The 16,836-nt window shown below is 37.2% G+C and overlaps 3 protein-coding genes across 3 annotated transcripts in view; 2 read left to right on the forward strand and 1 right to left on the reverse strand.

Annotated features, from left to right (window-relative positions):
* The window catches only part of LOC106522234 (G-protein coupled receptor 64), a 3,747-nt gene extending 1,991 nt beyond the window's left edge, over nt 1-1,756 (forward strand). Inside the window, exons 4-6 of the mRNA XM_014015174.1 lie at nt 431-536; nt 1,204-1,511; nt 1,644-1,756. Of these exons, the coding sequence (XP_013870628.1) occupies nt 431-536; nt 1,204-1,511; nt 1,644-1,756 (527 nt within the window). The remainder of the gene's footprint in view (nt 1-430; nt 537-1,203; nt 1,512-1,643) is intronic.
* A 1,251-nt stretch (nt 1,757-3,007) lies between these two features.
* adgrg3 (adhesion G protein-coupled receptor G3) lies at nt 3,008-12,344 on the forward strand. The gene is made up of 12 exons (XM_014015186.1): nt 3,008-3,106; nt 3,246-3,306; nt 4,607-4,697; nt 5,072-5,200; nt 5,395-5,550; nt 5,688-5,736; nt 5,815-5,903; nt 6,416-6,534; nt 8,383-8,663; nt 8,883-8,985; nt 11,357-11,679; nt 11,763-12,344. Exons 1-12 carry the CDS (start codon nt 3,052-3,054, stop codon nt 11,870-11,872), a joined length of 1,566 nt encoding a protein of 521 aa, XP_013870640.1. The 5' UTR covers nt 3,008-3,051; the 3' UTR covers nt 11,873-12,344.
* Nucleotides 12,339-16,037, reverse strand: chp2 (calcineurin-like EF-hand protein 2). The gene is made up of 7 exons (XM_014015188.1): nt 15,771-16,037; nt 15,413-15,485; nt 14,819-14,899; nt 14,164-14,285; nt 13,999-14,060; nt 13,227-13,349; nt 12,339-12,958 (listed from the first exon to the last, which is right to left on the reverse strand). Exons 1-7 carry the CDS (start codon nt 15,955-15,957, stop codon nt 12,905-12,907), a joined length of 702 nt encoding a protein of 233 aa, XP_013870642.1. The 5' UTR covers nt 15,958-16,037; the 3' UTR covers nt 12,339-12,904.
* Nucleotides 16,038-16,836: the final 799 nt, after the last annotated feature.

Raw genomic sequence — 16,836 nt, forward strand, 5'->3', positions numbered from 1 at the left:
GTTGGTTGGTTGGTTGGTTGGTTGGTTGGTTGGTTGGTTGGTTGGTTGGTTGGTTGGTTGGTTGGTTGGCAGACATAACATCCTGAGACCCTGCATCTTAATGTTGAGGACATTGGTTTTAAACTGGTTGTCCTTATTCATAGTCATAATGGTGATGGACAAATACAAAAGTAAAGGTTTCAGAATAATAGTTTGTAAAACTGTTCAGCAAAAGGTTATAGAAACAAGCTAATGGCTCACTGATCTGGACTTCCTTATTTTCTATAAATATGATCACTGAACCTGAGCAAGCCAACCAAATTGTTATAATCTAAAACAACTGAAAACATTTGAAATATATCTTAAATAAACAAAAGAAATCTGTCTGGTGCAGGCCATATCTGAAATCCCCAAATTGTTGAAATTATTTGTGGATTTGTATGATTTCAAGGGATTCCTGGAATAATTGTAGCAACATTTTTGGCGYTGAAGGACTACAAACAGTTTTATGGAGTTACTCGGCTGACTATGTCAGATACTAACCAAACCAGTGCAATGTAAGTAAAGTATAACCACTTTTTTTTMAAACCTCGGGCATTGTTTATGCCAGTTTTAATTGTGACAGGCAAAACAGGAAACAGTTTACTTATTTTCTTAGTGATTCATTGCTTTTAATGCAGCTTTAAAACAAAAATAGTCTTTTTTATTTAGACCATGTCTCTCTTTCTAACTGTTTTTGAGGGAATTAGCTTTTCTGTTCTTATTTTTGATCAAACTTTCAATTTGCTTTTATGTTGCTCATCAGTGTATAAAAACTTAAGGTCTCACAATGCATCAAGTTTTGGCAGCACAAAAAAAAAAAACGTCACAAGCCAATGCTTTGTTCATTTTTTTTTTTGTTTGTTTGTTTGTTTAAAGAGGTTGTCCAAGATTTTTTTTTGATAACTTGACAGGAGAGATAGACTTTCAATTTTGAACTCTATTCAAACTTTCTTAATGTTTGAGAATGCTTCTCAGTGAGGAAGTCTGTTTAAGCTCCTAACAAGAATGAAAATATTCCTCTACCTATAAAATTTTCATATGTAAATATAAATGTGAAATTTGCCTGTTGCATATAAAACATCTACTAAAATTYTTTCCTTCCTTTTGCCTGTCATATAAAAAGCTGATATGCCTGTGTCTCTTTGCAATGTTGAGAACTTCATCTAACACTCTGTTTTACAGCTGCTGGATCATCGATGACACCTTCTTCTACTCCATGAATCTTGTCTATTTCACCCTTATTTTCATCTTTAACTCTGGAATATTGATGGCAGTGGGCTCTAGCATCTGTAAGATGAGACAGAGTAACTTAAAACTGAGAGTTGAAAGAAAGTGTGCCCAGCAGAAGTTCAGCTCGTCCTGCAGGAGTGGCCTGACTCTGCTGGGTCTCACCTGCCTGATGGGGACCACCTGGGGCCTGGTGTTCCTGGGATCTGGACACGTCAACTACGTCATCCTGTACCTTTTCTGCATCCTCAACTCCTTACAAGGTGTCTGTTGTGTTTTTTTTTTTATTTATTTATTTTTCGAACCTCTGCCTGTGACGTTCAGGGCATGTCTGTTTGAGGGCTTTTGTCTAATCTTTTCATGACTTTAATGTCATTGTGTATCTGTTCACCAAGGTTTCTTCATCTTCCTGTGGATCTGCCTCTCAGCAAACAAGCAGAGGAAGAGACAAATGGAGGACAAACTGTCTTCAACTCAGCTGACAATTTCAGGCATCAAAACTGATTAGATCTCCTAAAGAGAGCTCAACAACCACTTCTCTAATAAAACACTCTCATATTAAATCAGTTTATTTTAACTCCTGATACACTTTAGGTTTGATTATTCTCATGTTTATATTGAAATTCCATAACCAAATAAAACTCTTGAACCATCTAAATAACAGATTGATGTTATTTCACTAACAAAAGTGATTCTTAGAAAATATGTATCATAATGTAGTCGTTTTAATAATTTTACTCAAATGACGATGGAATGGGAAAAAGCTCAACAGAAATCGGGAATCACACAAATTTTAATCCCAAGGATAAAATAGACTTTCTATCTCTAATCTTCTGAACCAATAAAAACTCAACAAGAAGAAAGAAGCCAAGTCACAGTGCATCTGCCTCTCAGGATCTACATTTTTATGCAAGCGGCCAGTGAGTGAACACACAGTTTGCTGCACTGAGTTTCACTTCTTCTGCAAGGTGCAAACATCAGTAGTTCTTAACCGTTGTGACGGAGCTGTTTCTCCTTTCTTGTGTAATGGAAAACCACAACATGTGAAAACTTCCTGTTTTCTCTAAACAGTCACTAAAGATTTTTTTTCTCAAGACAGGTTTTTACAGGATAATCTCACTGTGTACCTATTTAAATAATTGCTTAACTATGCATTTGCTGACTGAGCTGAAAACTTAATAAGCCATTAGTCACGGTGTGTTTTATAAAAGAAMATGGACTTGTTTGTTGTCTGACAGTGAGCCAACATTTTTCTTCAGATTCATTGTTTATCTGGATTACTCATCATTTAGATTTRAAATACCAAACATATACGTAAATATGTTAGTTACCTGTAATCAGTATGAACGTTTGTAGTTACAAAGCGTTAGCTTAGTAAAAAAGCTATATGTAAGGTGAGTCACTAAAGAAACATATTTACATGAATTAATTAAAAAGAAGCACTTATTTTTGCCAAATAGTGAGCCTGCTTGAATGTATGAGGTGTTTTACAACTGTTTTAACTGCTTATTAATGCTTCATAAATTGTTTCCAAATAATCACACTCTGTGACGGCCTTTCACCAAACTCTGTCAACACAGTGATTATTTTTTCTTAAAAAAACAAGCTTTGTTGTAACAATTTCAAGTAATATCTTCCAAACTTTAGGGTCATGGGTGGTGTGAATCATTTCCTGTTCATTGTCATCATCTGCTCAGCTCATCTGCTGAACAAAACCGATGTAGAACTCACATCTTGGCACAGTGTGRGAGTTTCAGCCACACAGAACATGCTCTACATGTGACTGGAACAGAAACAGGCACGATGTGGATTACTTTTGTTCTCCTCACACTCTGCTTTTCTTTGACCCAGACCACAAGTGAGTAAACTCTATATGTTGTTCGTATGTTGTGTTGTTTAGAGGGACGAATGTTGTAGATTCAGAAATGTCACTTCAGTGTTCATCCATCAGCAGAACGGAGCTCCTTCTGACCACTTTACTTTCTGTGTCGCTTTAGCAATTTCCTGTTTATTGGTTATCCATGAGTGTCAGAAAACAGATCCGGCTCGTTGGACCAGGTAACTTTTACCGTGTATTTTAATGTGACGCTGTTCCTGTTGTTTTTTGTTTGTTTGTTTGTTTGTTTGTTTGTTTGTTTGTTTGTTTGTTTTAAACCTTTAAAATGTCATTCCGGAAAGGCTTAACTTGTGGTCCAGTATTTTTCTGTCTTTATCTTACATGTCATTAGTTACATTTGGAAGCCCATTTCCGCCACCCTGATGAAAAATTAATAAAACTTGTATCTCATAATTATGACTTAGCTATCTCATAATTATGAGATACTATCTCATAATTATGACTTAGCTAAGTCATAATAATGAGATAGCCAAGTCATAATTATGAGATAGTATCTCATAATTATGAGATAGCTAAGTCATAATTATGAAATAGTATCTCATAATTATGAGATAGTATCTTATAATTATGAGATAGTATTTCATAATAATGAGATAGCTAAGTCATAATTATGAGATACAAGTTTTATTTTTTTATCAGGGTGGCGGAAATGGGCTTCCATAGTTACATACTGTCAACAATCAAAAAAATAAAAAGTGTTGATTTCATTCGTCTTTTCATACCAGTGTTTAAAAACAGGGCAGTGAGAAGGTTGTAGGATCGATTCCCAGCCGGTAACCTTTCTGTGTAAAGTTTGAATGTTCTCTTTGTGCATGTGTGGGTTTCCTCCCACAGACAAAAAAAAAAAGAAAATAGGTTGACCTATCTGAATTAACCTGTGGTAGGAACGAACATGAGAATGGTTTTCCCTGTGTGTCCCTGTGATGCCCTTGTACCCYCCTCTCAAGCAATAACTGCTGCAATGGCCACCTGTGACCCAGAAAGGATGTTTACAAATAACTTCATAAGCAAAGGAAATATGCACACAATTCAAATTATTAATGTACCTGAAGTCAAATGATTTATCACCTGCTGTCAAAAGCAATGTGGTGGTTATGTCTATGCCAGTGTGTTTGTGTGTGTGTTCTTTTGTCAGCACTGTTAGCACAACATAAAAATAACTTTCAGTAAGCCAACTGGCTTTACCTGTCTCGACAACTGCTAAACTTCTGTCAACTGAATTTACATAAGATGGCCCCCCACAGCTAATGWTCCTCATCTTAGACAAAAACAGTAGTGAAATATGCAAAACTGGCATGACAGGCGATGGGTGACATGCARTCCTGCAGGGAGTTCTAGACCTTTAATTTGCTTTCCAGCAGACACCGAATGTGTACGACAGTAGTTCTCATGGATGTTGCTCTTGTTRAGTGTGTTGAGATATGTTCAGCTGAAACGAGTCAAACATCATGTTTGTCGTAGTTGTTATGAGGACAGAATTGCAACTTGCCGACGGCCACGCGGGTCTCCTTCCTCTGACTTCAAACATGAACGTGTGAATTCATCACAGGAGGTAAGGCTGAGGCAGCTTTAACAGGTAAAATAAATCTTTATATAAAATTTAAAAAAATGCATTTGTTCTTTCTTTTGTGCTCTTTGTTAAATTATTGTTGCTCGCATGTTGACGGACGCAAACTGTGTCAAAACATGGGACAGTTTGAAACCTGAACCTAATCAGCTCATCTTGGGCTTACCCACATGACCTATTGAACTTGTGAGGGTGGGAAAATAAATTATTTATGATTATAAAAGAAATGTAGAGAGTCATGTTTTCCGACAGGAAACCACATTTTAAGCTGTGTTCTATTTATGTTTGAAGTTATTGTTTTCAGTTTCTGTTCGAGATTCAGAATTGTGTTTTTTTGAGTGTTTACGTTTGGTTTTCAGGCTGAAATAACTATGAAGCATAAATACACGGTTCGAGTCCCGTCCTTGGCTCTTCGGAGAAGCAGACATCAGGAATCGGAGGAGGAAGTCCTGCTGGTGGCCTCAGTGATCAACAGCACATATTTTAAGGTCTGTCACTCTAAACCTACAGCAAAATATGTGGACTATCACTTCAGTTCAACTGTTTTTAGACATTTTACGTTCAGCAAGGAAGCACCACCTTGTTTTATGCATCCTGTGAAAATCAAACAAAGCTTGATTTTGATTTAAAAAAAAATGTCACTGTTGTTACAAATCCTTCATGACTTTGTGTCACTCTAAAGCCACAGACACGGCAAGGTAGATTTACAATTCCTCAGCGCCAGGCCCCCCTGCAGGGAGAGGTTTTAGGGAGGGAAGTCCTGTTTGTGAAGGCAGGATCCAAACCAGTCAAAAACCTCACCCAACTCATCGAGTTAAGGTTCAAGCACAGTAAAACGGTAAAACTACAACCAAAAGAAATAAGTAAATAAAAATTTAAAATTCAATAAATAAGAACATGAAACTCTGAACTTTGATGTTTAACTTTTAGAAAGTGTTCTAACATGTTTCCCTCTTTCTGATCCCTTTGTTTCAGGCCATGAACACAACGTGTGTGTTTTGGGAGGAGTATCTAAATAAATCAGGTAGATTGAAAATGCAAACAACTTTAATACTCCTAAATATGGTGGTAAARCTTGATTGATACACTGTGTGTGTTTTAGGCTGGAGCACAAGTGGTTGTCAAACAAATAATAATGGACAGGAGGTTATTTGTAGCTGCAATCATCTCAGCTTCTTTGCTGTGCTTGTGGTAATTATTCTCTTTCTATCACTTATTTCCAAAAATCTTATAAAAACTAAAAGTCCTTCACCAACTGGAACCACTCAGTTAGAAGTCATAACTTGATGAATTCAAGGCAGGTACTGCAGTGGTTTCAACATTTCTTATTTAAATWGTCAGGATCTAAATGTTGGCTTTACTTTTTACAACTTATCCAAGTTGTATAAAATGTAAGAATATGAAGGAATTACTGATGTAGAAACTATGACAAATCAAAACTCCTTCTTTCACATTACAATAGTCACATGTTCCTCTTTTCCTTCCTGGTTTTCTCAGGCTTAAAATGTTGTTTAGTAACAGAAAGTTTCAACCAGTCACATGTTTTTTTTTGCTGCTTGAAGGCCCATTTTTGGTCACATATCAGAACTCACTGAAGAGACAGTTACACCAGTAACAGGTTAACGTTTCACGAAGAGGCTTCCYTCAAAGCCTTGAATATAAAATGCATTTTAGCTAACCCAAACTGTTTTGTTTTGTTCCAGAACCCAAACCTAAAGGTGGATGAAAGTAARGAGGAGAGGCTGAGTTACATTACCTATGTCGGATCTGGACTCTCAGCACTGTTTTCCTTTATCAGTTTGTTCATCTATGTTGGTCTGCAGTAAGTTGCTTCTTTTTTATCTTTAAACAAATTGTTATAGAGTAAGTGAAATATATATAGAAGTCAAAATACACGCTGATCTGAAGGGAGATAATATATTTGGTTTTCTGGTCCGGATAAGGAATCTGTTGATGTAAAGGGTGTGTTTTCTTTAGACCTGCATTCTTTAAACTTGACAAACATTGTTGCACATTCACGGTAGTCTTTCTAAAAGTTTTAACACATTTCCTCYTAAAGTTGTGATCATTAAAATGTGACTCTGGCTGCAATCAGACCACATGACAACCCAACACTGGCCTAATAACCATTTAAGGTAGTTTGCTCTGTTCTATTTTTGCTTTTTCCCACAGTTGACATTATAGTGTACCAGGGCTTTAGCTATGTTGTGTTGTGTTTCTAAGCCCAACTCAATGTTTTCATAGGGATTTAAAGAAACACTGTTTTAATCATTATATCAAAACTAATTCTAAGTCGTGAAATACTACTAATAAACACAGCAGTTCTAACTTAGAGTGACATGATCAGAAAAATGTGTTTTGCTGAAAATTCTCGTCAAACACTGTTGGATAAACGGTCTTTGATTAAAACCATGTTAGTTTTGTAGAAATYTCTCATATCTAATCAAATATGTGTGCTTGTTGGAGGATCCCAGAAGTGAAGTGAACACGTACACCACACACATGTTTGTTTTACATTTCGATCAGTTTGAGGTCAAGGTCAAGTCATAATCTACAGTTTGATGGTTTCCTGTAAAACATCGGTGCGTACATGATTCAAGAGAACTGTAACGCCGGAAAGGACACACATAAAAACTCCTACATGTTCATACAGGTGTGTTCATCAGTTTTGAACAGATTTTACATGAACTGAGTGGGGTTTTTTTTTACCAGGAAAATCCCATTGATATTGCAGATCTCTTTTTCAATGGAGGCCGGGGCCTGAAGGGAACTTATTGTACATGTTTTTGTAGTGTGATTCCTATGTTGACATTAAACAGTGAACAACTGTTGTATTCTAGGAGACTTCATGGTCAAATCTTTGCCATTTGGAAAAACAAAAGTGTTTTACTTTCACTCAAGCGAGAGTCACTTAGATGTCTATTATGCAGTCAGACTGTTAAACGTGTATTTGTGCACTCGTATTTGTGGGGGCCAGTAACTGATACAAATGCATGTCTTTCACATTTGCTTTAAACCTAATTATTAAATCTGAATGTTTTGGTAAAGGATACTGTTCCTAAGTAAAACTGAATTTCATTCAAAGGCCTGTGCATTGAGGGTGACCTTTCTTAATGGGCTGCTTTTCAGTGCAGATTGCTTTCTCACAATAACTCCAGAATGCGTTTTGAATAAAAGGAGCTTTATTGGAGATTCAGTCAAAATAAAATGCAGTATATCTATAGGTAAGAACCTAAAAAGTGTCCACAGTGAAAAAGAAAGGGAAATTTTATGGGATGAATTAAGTTAAAATAAACCCAACAAATGTGTTCATTTGTCTATATCCCTTAATACATTCAACTTGACACAATRCAGTGCTTGAAGTGTTGATATGGGCTGGTGTTGCATCAGGAGAAGCTTCCTCAGTACATAACAAAAAAGTGATTCATAATGTACATATTAACACAAGTAACCATGATTACAACTTTGATAAATAATTTATGTGAGATTTAAACATAACTGTGCAGACTAATTTCTATCATAACTTATTTAAACTCCTGCCTGTATTCATTAGGAGAACAAATTATTATTGTGCTAGATACAAGACAACAACTTGTGTATGTTATGAGCCATCAGTCTTTTCAGTGGTATTATTGAAAATTATAACAACATGCTGTCATTTCTTCAACAGTCGGCGACGTCCTGAGAAGGCCATCAGCATGCACATGCAGCTRACGGTGGCCGTGTTCTGTCTCCACCTGGGTTTCCTGGCCTGCAGTTTTTGGGTTCTGCTGCCAAGCGGGAATGGGAACACCTGGGTTTGTCGTGGCCTGGGTCTGTTTTTACACTGGTCTCTAGTGGCCACCTTCACCTGGGTAGCTCTGGAAGGATTCCATCTATACCTTCTCCTCGTCCGAGTCTTTAACATTTATGTGCGAAGATACGTGCTCAAGCTCAGCATTGTGGGATGGGGTGAGTTCTACTGTTTATGGAATTGTATTTCTGTCAAACGAAGTCAAAAATGACATTCATATAAACATTTGTCGTTGAGGAAATTTTGTTTATTCCACGCTGGCCAACAGAAGTTTAACATAACAAATTGTTTTTAAGATTTGCAATTATTTGTCAAGGGCTTTCTAGTTTGAAAATTTTTTGTGGCGCAATGGTTGAGCTGTTTTTATTTTTCAACAGGTCTTCCTACGCTGGTTGCCATGATTTGTGGGGTTTCAGGTGCCTATGGGAAATATATTCTGGAACTGAAGAATTCCAAAAACCAGACGTCAACATCAGAAATGTAAGAAACCATCATCATTTTACATGTGCTCCTAAAATTTCATGAAATTTCAAGATGACCCTTGTAGGTTCACTATGACATTTTACCAGGTTTTCGGGGAGAGTGAAAAACTATACATCTTTAAAAACCTCATTGTATACATAATCAGAAAAGCCAATTTTTTTTTTTTTTTTATAATCTGAGACCTAAACGGCCACCATCTTGCTTTTCCACATAACAGTTGCCTCAAAAAAAGTTTTCATCAATGTCTTGGCATCTCAATAACACAGAGCTTTGATTTTTAACCGTAATTTCCAGGGCTAAAAATTAATTCAATTTATATAAATATAAATAATCTAGATATGACACCGCAAAATATTGTCTACTTGTTTGATCTACAAGGACATCTGGCAAAAGAAATGTCAGTTTTACATTGATTCTGCCTTTTCTGCAGGGGTGTTTAATTGAGGGTCCTGTCCATTGCTTGTCTGTCCCCACACTGGTTTGGATATGTTGTGTTAAAGATCTAAGCGTAGAAAGTAGCATGTCACTGTCAGCCATAAGCTTTCAGAATAAATGCCACTGCACTTGAGATACGATCTTGATATAGATGTCTTGTGGAGAGCCAACTATTAGTGATAAGTTGGCTAACAGAATTCACAAGAAAGTGTCCAAAATGTTTTGAAAACCTTTGTGGGGGGGTTTGAATGATGATCCAGAGTTTTTGCTCATTTGTTCYGACCTACTCATCAGGAACAACACAATGGATCAGTAGTTAGCACTGATGCCTCATGGCAAGAAAGTCCTGGGTTTGATTCTTGGTTCAGACATGGGTTTGTTCTGTACAGAGTTTGCATGTTCTCCTCGTGTTTAATAATTAGGATGTCTGAAGTTTGATTAATGTCCAGGGTTCTTCCGTGCTATCTCTTATCCCAGTAGAACTCTTCAAAGAATCATTCCTGTATCTGTTCAACATCTTCATTATAATCCTGTGGGAGAGGCATCAGTCTGTCATTGAAACATTTACTGGGATCTTCAGTTGTCACTACAATAGCTGATTTCTTTCTCGTCTTCTGCACAATAATCCTCATTCTGCACATTAATCCTCCCATCAACCAGGGCTACCTTGCAARTGGAAGCAGACTTGTATGGGACTTTGTGAATTGTGCTGAAGAGTCAGWTGTCGGCAAACCTGATTCACAACCCTCTTGGGCAATAAAATATGMTTTTTTTTGGTAGTTGCCTGTGCAATAGCAACCTTGTTGTCAAATTACTTGCATTGTGCAGAGTATGTTTTTTTTCCTGTCAAGTAGACATCAGTGGTTAGTTTGAGGTTTCAGATGTTTGCACAGCAGAAGATAAGATATGTTGACGCAAGTGGTGTGAGGTCAGTAAAGGCAGGTGAGGCATACTTTACAAGAAAAGACTTCAATGTGGACGGAGTATTTCTGAATGCATTCACTGCCTGGTGCAAAATATTTCACAACTGTTATACGACCACCTACACGACAGCCATCTTGACTTGGTTTGACTCCAAAAGTTAATAGTTCTTGGAATTCATCCAGTGGCTCATGAGGAATTTTGTTAACCAACAGTTGATTCCAGTAGTTAATGCCAAATATTTAAAAACAGATCTCATCTCAAACATGATCAGTAGGTACTCGGAAAATAAAGTTGAGTTTAATTTCAGCCGTTGCCACACCAAATTTTAGTGCAACAACTGTAGGGCTGTACTATCCTTTTTTTTGTGTTTGCTGAAAATAAGTCGAGCAAAAACAGTACTGCTGTGTCTTTGCCTTCCCTGGTGTGAGATATAATAAAGGAAATTTGAATATGCATGATAGTAGTAAGACCTAAAACATGAATCATCGTATTTACTACTTTTGGTTGGTGCTTTTGTTATGTTTAAACTTCCCCCATTAAATCACTGAATTTTTAAAATCATTATCAAAGATGTTGAAACATCACTGAAGGCCCTGTCACACTGTTTTAAACAACATATGATTTTTTATGTCTAAATTACTAATAAAACTTATATATTTGAACAATTTGTTAACATTGCAGTATGCACACGCCTAAAAAAGGCTTTCAGTTGATTTTTAAAAATTACCATCTTTAGCGTCTTTAAAATTTTCACAAGTTGCCTAAACGTTAAAGTGTGACAGGGCCTGAACAAACACCACTGGATTCCTTGGCTCAAAGTTAAAGCTCTGGTTTATGCAAAAGCCAAGATATTGATGTATTGTTTGACTTTTTTATGGCAGCCGTTTTGAAAATCCTAGATTCAAATTGATGGATTGGTTTTCTGACTCTAAACAATAAAGTTTCCAAAAATCAAAACACAGTTAACTTGATTATTGTTTCTGTGCTTTGTTTCCTCGATTCTGGGCAGATGCTGGTTGAGGAGCGATTTCTCACAGAGAGAATTGGTCCTCTACATGACACTAGGCTTCCTCTGTCTCGTGGTGCTGTATAACAGCTGCATGCTGGGGCTGGTGGTGTTTAAGCTCTGGGGGTTAAGAGGTGATACAGGAGGCTATGAAAGCAGCAGCGACTGGAAGAAGATGAAAAAAGAGAGAGGGCCCAGGTTATGGAAGGACTGTGCCACAGTCCTGGGCCTGAGCTGTGTGCTGGGCATACCCTGGGGATTAGCTACCGCCACGTACGCTACCTTACCTGGGATCTACCTGTTCACAATACTGAACTCACTGCAAGGTCAGTCTGTGTGACTTCATCATGGTGGGAATTAGCTAAAGATGACCTACTGCAAAGATTCAGTTTGTGTTTTCTTTTCTCAGGTTTATTCTTGTTTCTGTGGTCTGTGGCTTTGTCCTGCAAGTCTCGAGCTGAACAAAACGTATCGTTCAGAGATCCTTCATCCCAGAAAATGACAACAACCAGTTTTTAACAACTGATATCTGTAAGAAAGATWAATATATGTTGCCTATATTAGGTATTGGCTGACATCTGAACTGGATTTGTTTGCTTTTAAGCAAAGCCAGAAATCTGATCGCTGCTTGCTGATTTCTTTTCCTTAAAATTTTCTATTTAAAAAAAATCACACATCAGAAATAGTATCTCCTCCTTAAATATTTATTGTTTGTATGGTAATGATTTTTATAAATTAAGCAGTATTCATGTTTTATTTCTATGGGATTCAACAATAAAAAGTTGTTTTAAACACTGATGTGTCACATCTTAAGTTTTTACACTGTAAGACTGTGATGATTGTGTAAAATAATGTTGAAATATGAACTTTATATAATACACGGTGAAGTATCTGCTCTCATCTGACAATAGGTGTAAATTATTCAGTCAAGTGTGTTTAAAAAAGTTTTACTTTGATTGTTATTTGTCAAACACAGAGCTCTTCACTCTTTCCTGGTGTGTCAAAGCCCTGAACGTTTAATGTCAGGTTATGCAGATGATTCAGTCATGGTGAGACAATGGAAAACAGGGCTTTCCTTCTGTGTAAAAACTCAGAATATGATCAAGAAAGTTCAAGTTTAAGAAAAGAGACACTTTCACCATTAACTTCTAGACTATTTTCCATTTATAATAGACAAAATCTACAAGTTATTGTCAACAAAAAGTCAATTTTTTTTTTTTTATCAACGTGTCTGACACTGACACATTTTACAATGTGCAGAATGAGCTTCCTGCAGAATTATTTTTGGCGTTCTTGTTATTTAAATCATGTTAAATTGTCTTTGAGCACAGATTATTCATCAAGGAGAGACATCTGAGTTGTTTTTCTTTCATTTTTACAGTCTTTAAATGTCTCTCATCTGACTGAGGCAGCAGCAGATCGGACTCAAACCAGGAACATCTTGATTTCTTCCTCTTGTGTCCTTTCACATCCTGTGTGAAAGGACACAAGAGGACACACGACTTGTCTGGTTTTTGCTGAATGTGAAAAAGTCTTTGTCAGTTTGTGTCTTCATTTCATGAAGCGACTGCTCATCTTTTGGTCAGTGTCCACTTTCTCCAGTGTCTGAAAAGAAAAGAACAAAAATTCAGTTTTTTTAACCAAACTGTCCTGTCTGAGGGGTAAATGTACGTTTCTTCTGTTTAACGTGTGTGTCTGATGTTGGATATCTTGCTCAACTCATRTTAAAATGGTTGTTTTTACAGGATAACTAGACAAACTGGGAGTATAAAACTATATGAGTCCATGTGATGTGACAAAACAAAACAAAAAAAAGTTTTATAAAACAAATTAAAAGAAAGGATTTCAGTGGTCGTTGTACAGTACATCTCACCTTTCTGAACTCCTCAAAGGAAATAGCYTTGTCTTTGTCCAAGTCGGCCTCCTGGATGGCTCGCTCTGCCATGCTCTGCAGCTGCTCCTCGGTCACCTGCATCTCCAGCATCGCTCGCAGCACCTTCACACACAGAACCAGCTTTTTTTTTCTTTCTTTTTTTTTGCAAAACATTCCTCTGCTATATTTGATTTTCTGTTTTTGTTGTATTCAAAATGTTTTAAGGATGTTAGACCTTTCATGCTTGATTACATTTGAGGATAAAATCAGAGTCTTAGTTGTAATTTCATATGTATGATGAAACAAACTGATCTAGTGAAGCAAACTTATATATAACACACAGGAGGGGAGCAGTACTAGTAACAGCTTGTTATGCTCAGGTGGCAGATACTGTGGGACTTTATGGTTCCACTGTACTGGTTGAATGGTGACAGAACTCTAGTTCACACAGATTTTGATGAGATCCTTAACTTATTTTTGTCATCATCACCCCTGCTGACTTTAGTGTTTGTCTCAAATGGAGTACAAACAGTTAAAAGTCAGGACACTAAAGCTGATAATATGTAATTTTGTGTGAGTTTGTATTTTCTCTTTTTTTTCTTCTTTTTATTTGAAGCCAGTTACCATTCATAAAGAGAAAGAATAGCAGTGAGCTGTTTTGCAGGAAAGATTTTATCAGTGCTGGTTTGCTGTATTTTTGTGTTCATTTAAAACTCTTAACATAAAAATCGGCATCAATGAAAATAATAATAATGAAATCAAGTTTACCAACCTGAAGAAGCTCATCTTTGGAAATCTTCCCATCTCTGTCCTGATCGTACAGCTGGAAGGCAACTGAAGACGGACAGTTTCTAAATCTATTTTATTTCTAAAAGAAATAAAATCTTCTTAAAAAGAACTGCCCTGAATCAGACAAACATGAAAACTGTAGACTCACATTTGAGTTTCCCGGTGCTGCTGTTAGCCGGTTCCGGCTGATCTCCTCTAGTTCGGCTTTTCTCAGTGGGACGGAAGTGAGCCAGAATCCGGACGAAAGTGGGGAAGTCCGCAGTTTCCTGTCTGCAGAAGAAAAGGAAAGTTTCATTTATTCCCCCCCTGCTTCCCTTTCAAATTACTTTCAATGTATCACAACTCAATATAATCTTATAGTTCTCTCAAATAGCAAAACAAAACTGGCATTGAACATTTAATGCAGCAACATTTCAGTATAAGGCCTTCATCGGGCAATCTAACCAGGAACTTGACTGAGTGTCAAAACAACTGACAACTCTTGCATTTGTGCTTAGAAGTAAGAAACTGTAATTGTTGAGCACTTTTAGTCAAGTAGCTACAAAGCTAGCTTCTTTTTTAAAAATCCCCACTGAATCCACAGCTCTTAGAGACTGAGGTGATGATGCTCCATCCGCAGGCCTTTAGCTGGTCGTATGTGTAGACACATATGAGTGATGTAGATCTGCTGTACAAGTGGGGGGCCTGGCCGTACAACGCTCTATAACTGTTTGTAATAATTTTAAAGAAGGTCCTGTCATGGAAATGTTCATGTTTTAACTGCATTAAACTRAAGTGTTGTCCTGCACTGACTCATGTTGTACCCTGGAGGGAAAAAGGACCCAATGATTCTGTCTCTGATGGGGTTCGTGGACAACTCCTGAACTGCTTCAAAATCCTCGGGCCTGAGACACAAGCAGAAAAACAGAAAATTAGTCCAAATATGCACACACAAAAAAAGCGTCCCTGTAAAATGCATCTTTAAATAAATGGTTTGTATTGTTGCCTCACAGCAAGATGTTCACAGGTTTAAAACTGTGAACAAACATATTGCAATTCCAGACTGTATGATGAAGAGGTTTTTGAGATTTTGAGAACAGGTTTAGGTCAGTTTAATGGATGATATAAGAGTTGTCTGCAGCTTGTGATGGACCTCCTCTGTCTTGGATCCCACCAGCCATGTTTTTCCTTTTAAAAATTTATGTTAGAAGCTCATTAAGATCTTCCTGATTCCTGTGGTGGAGTGGTTAGAGGAGTTGTKCTGTAATCGGAGGGTTGCTGGTTTGATCCCCCCATTCCAGCCGTCTCAGTTGTTGTGTCCTTGGGCAAGTACGCTTCATCCGTTTAGCCTGCTGATGGTGATCGGAGGGCCTGGTGGCAATCCAGGTGTTCTAAACGTAACTGTATTGCTGACTAACCTGAGGTGTCCTTTGTTGTCTTTGTCCAGAAACTCAAACCTCTCATAGAGTCGGAACAGGTGGGCGGCAGAGACTGAAACACAGATGTGTGTAGGTTTACACACACATAAAGGCTGTGTCTAACTGTGCTGCAACTAGTTGGTGAACAGCATTCACGAGGATCACAAACACTCAGTTTAGTGAAACAAAAAGATGTCAATTTTATTATTACAAGATTTTTTTTAATTCTGCATTGAAATGGTTTGATTTAAATAAAACCCATGCAGCTTTAAACCATTCAGCACATTGCTCTTATACTTTTCCTTGTTTCCTTCAGATTATTTTCAGAAAAGCACAAGTCAAAATAATTTGAACTCACAGCCGGTTTCCTCCATGAGCTCCTGGGAGTTTGGGACAGTTTTCATGTCAGAGCTGCTGGAGCCCATATTTCTGCAGAAACACACAGCCGACTGGCGCTCGCCTTGAAGGTGTCCAGCAGCTACGTCAAAGCTACAGTTTGAGCAGAGTGGTTGGACCTTTGGTTCTGAGCAGCCCACTGAAGACATGCTGTTTGGCCAATCATGTCTCAGCAGATAGACCTGCCCTACAACTGTTCCACTGTATCTCTGGCTTCAGAAAGACACCATGTCTGCTGCAGGAGATAAAACTAAAAAAAAACATATAGGCTACATCTTCATCAGTTTACAGCTGTTAATACTGACCCATGAAGACAAACACCTTGAAAGTCTTGGAGAAACGTTTAAGGAAGAACCAAGACTGACTCACTGAAACACCAGAAAACTACAAATAAACAAGAAATATGCAATAGATAAATAAATAAATAAATAAATAAATAAATAAATAAATAAAAAGTCATGCCGAAATCAAGGGTCCCCACTGGGCTATCAATAGCAGTGTGTGTGTGTGTGTGTGTGTGTGCGTGCGTGCGTGTGTGTGTGCGTGTGTGTGTGTGTGTGTGTGGTTTTGCTCTGTGCTTTACAAAATGAGATTTACTATTATGTTCTATACTTTTTAAGTGACTGCATAAAACTCTTTGAATTGCCTGTGTGTAGAAGATGCACACTGTCAAAGACATGGCCTTGCATTTTGCATTGTTGCTTTGATGAGAGCTTTCTAGGGAAGGGCATTCCATTCACCTAATAAAAAATATTTGACTCCTGATCTTATAATTACGAGATAAGTCATAATTATGACTTATCTCATAATTATGACTTATCTCATAATTATGACATCAGAATCTCATAATGATACAGATCTCATAATTATGAGATCAGGAGTCCTATTTTTTTTTTTTTTCATTTGGTGAATGCAATGTATCGGGTGCCGTTTGTAAACAGTCAAAAATTACGGACAATATTTTTGTTTTATTTAGCCTTTTAAAAGAAAAAAAAGAACAGATTTATTTTTCAAAGTCAGTTTTTCAC

The sequence above is a fragment of the Austrofundulus limnaeus genome, unplaced genomic scaffold (assembly GCF_001266775.1).
Source record: "Austrofundulus limnaeus strain Quisiro unplaced genomic scaffold, Austrofundulus_limnaeus-1.0 Scaffold124, whole genome shotgun sequence".
NCBI lineage: Eukaryota > Metazoa > Chordata > Actinopteri > Cyprinodontiformes > Rivulidae > Austrofundulus > Austrofundulus limnaeus.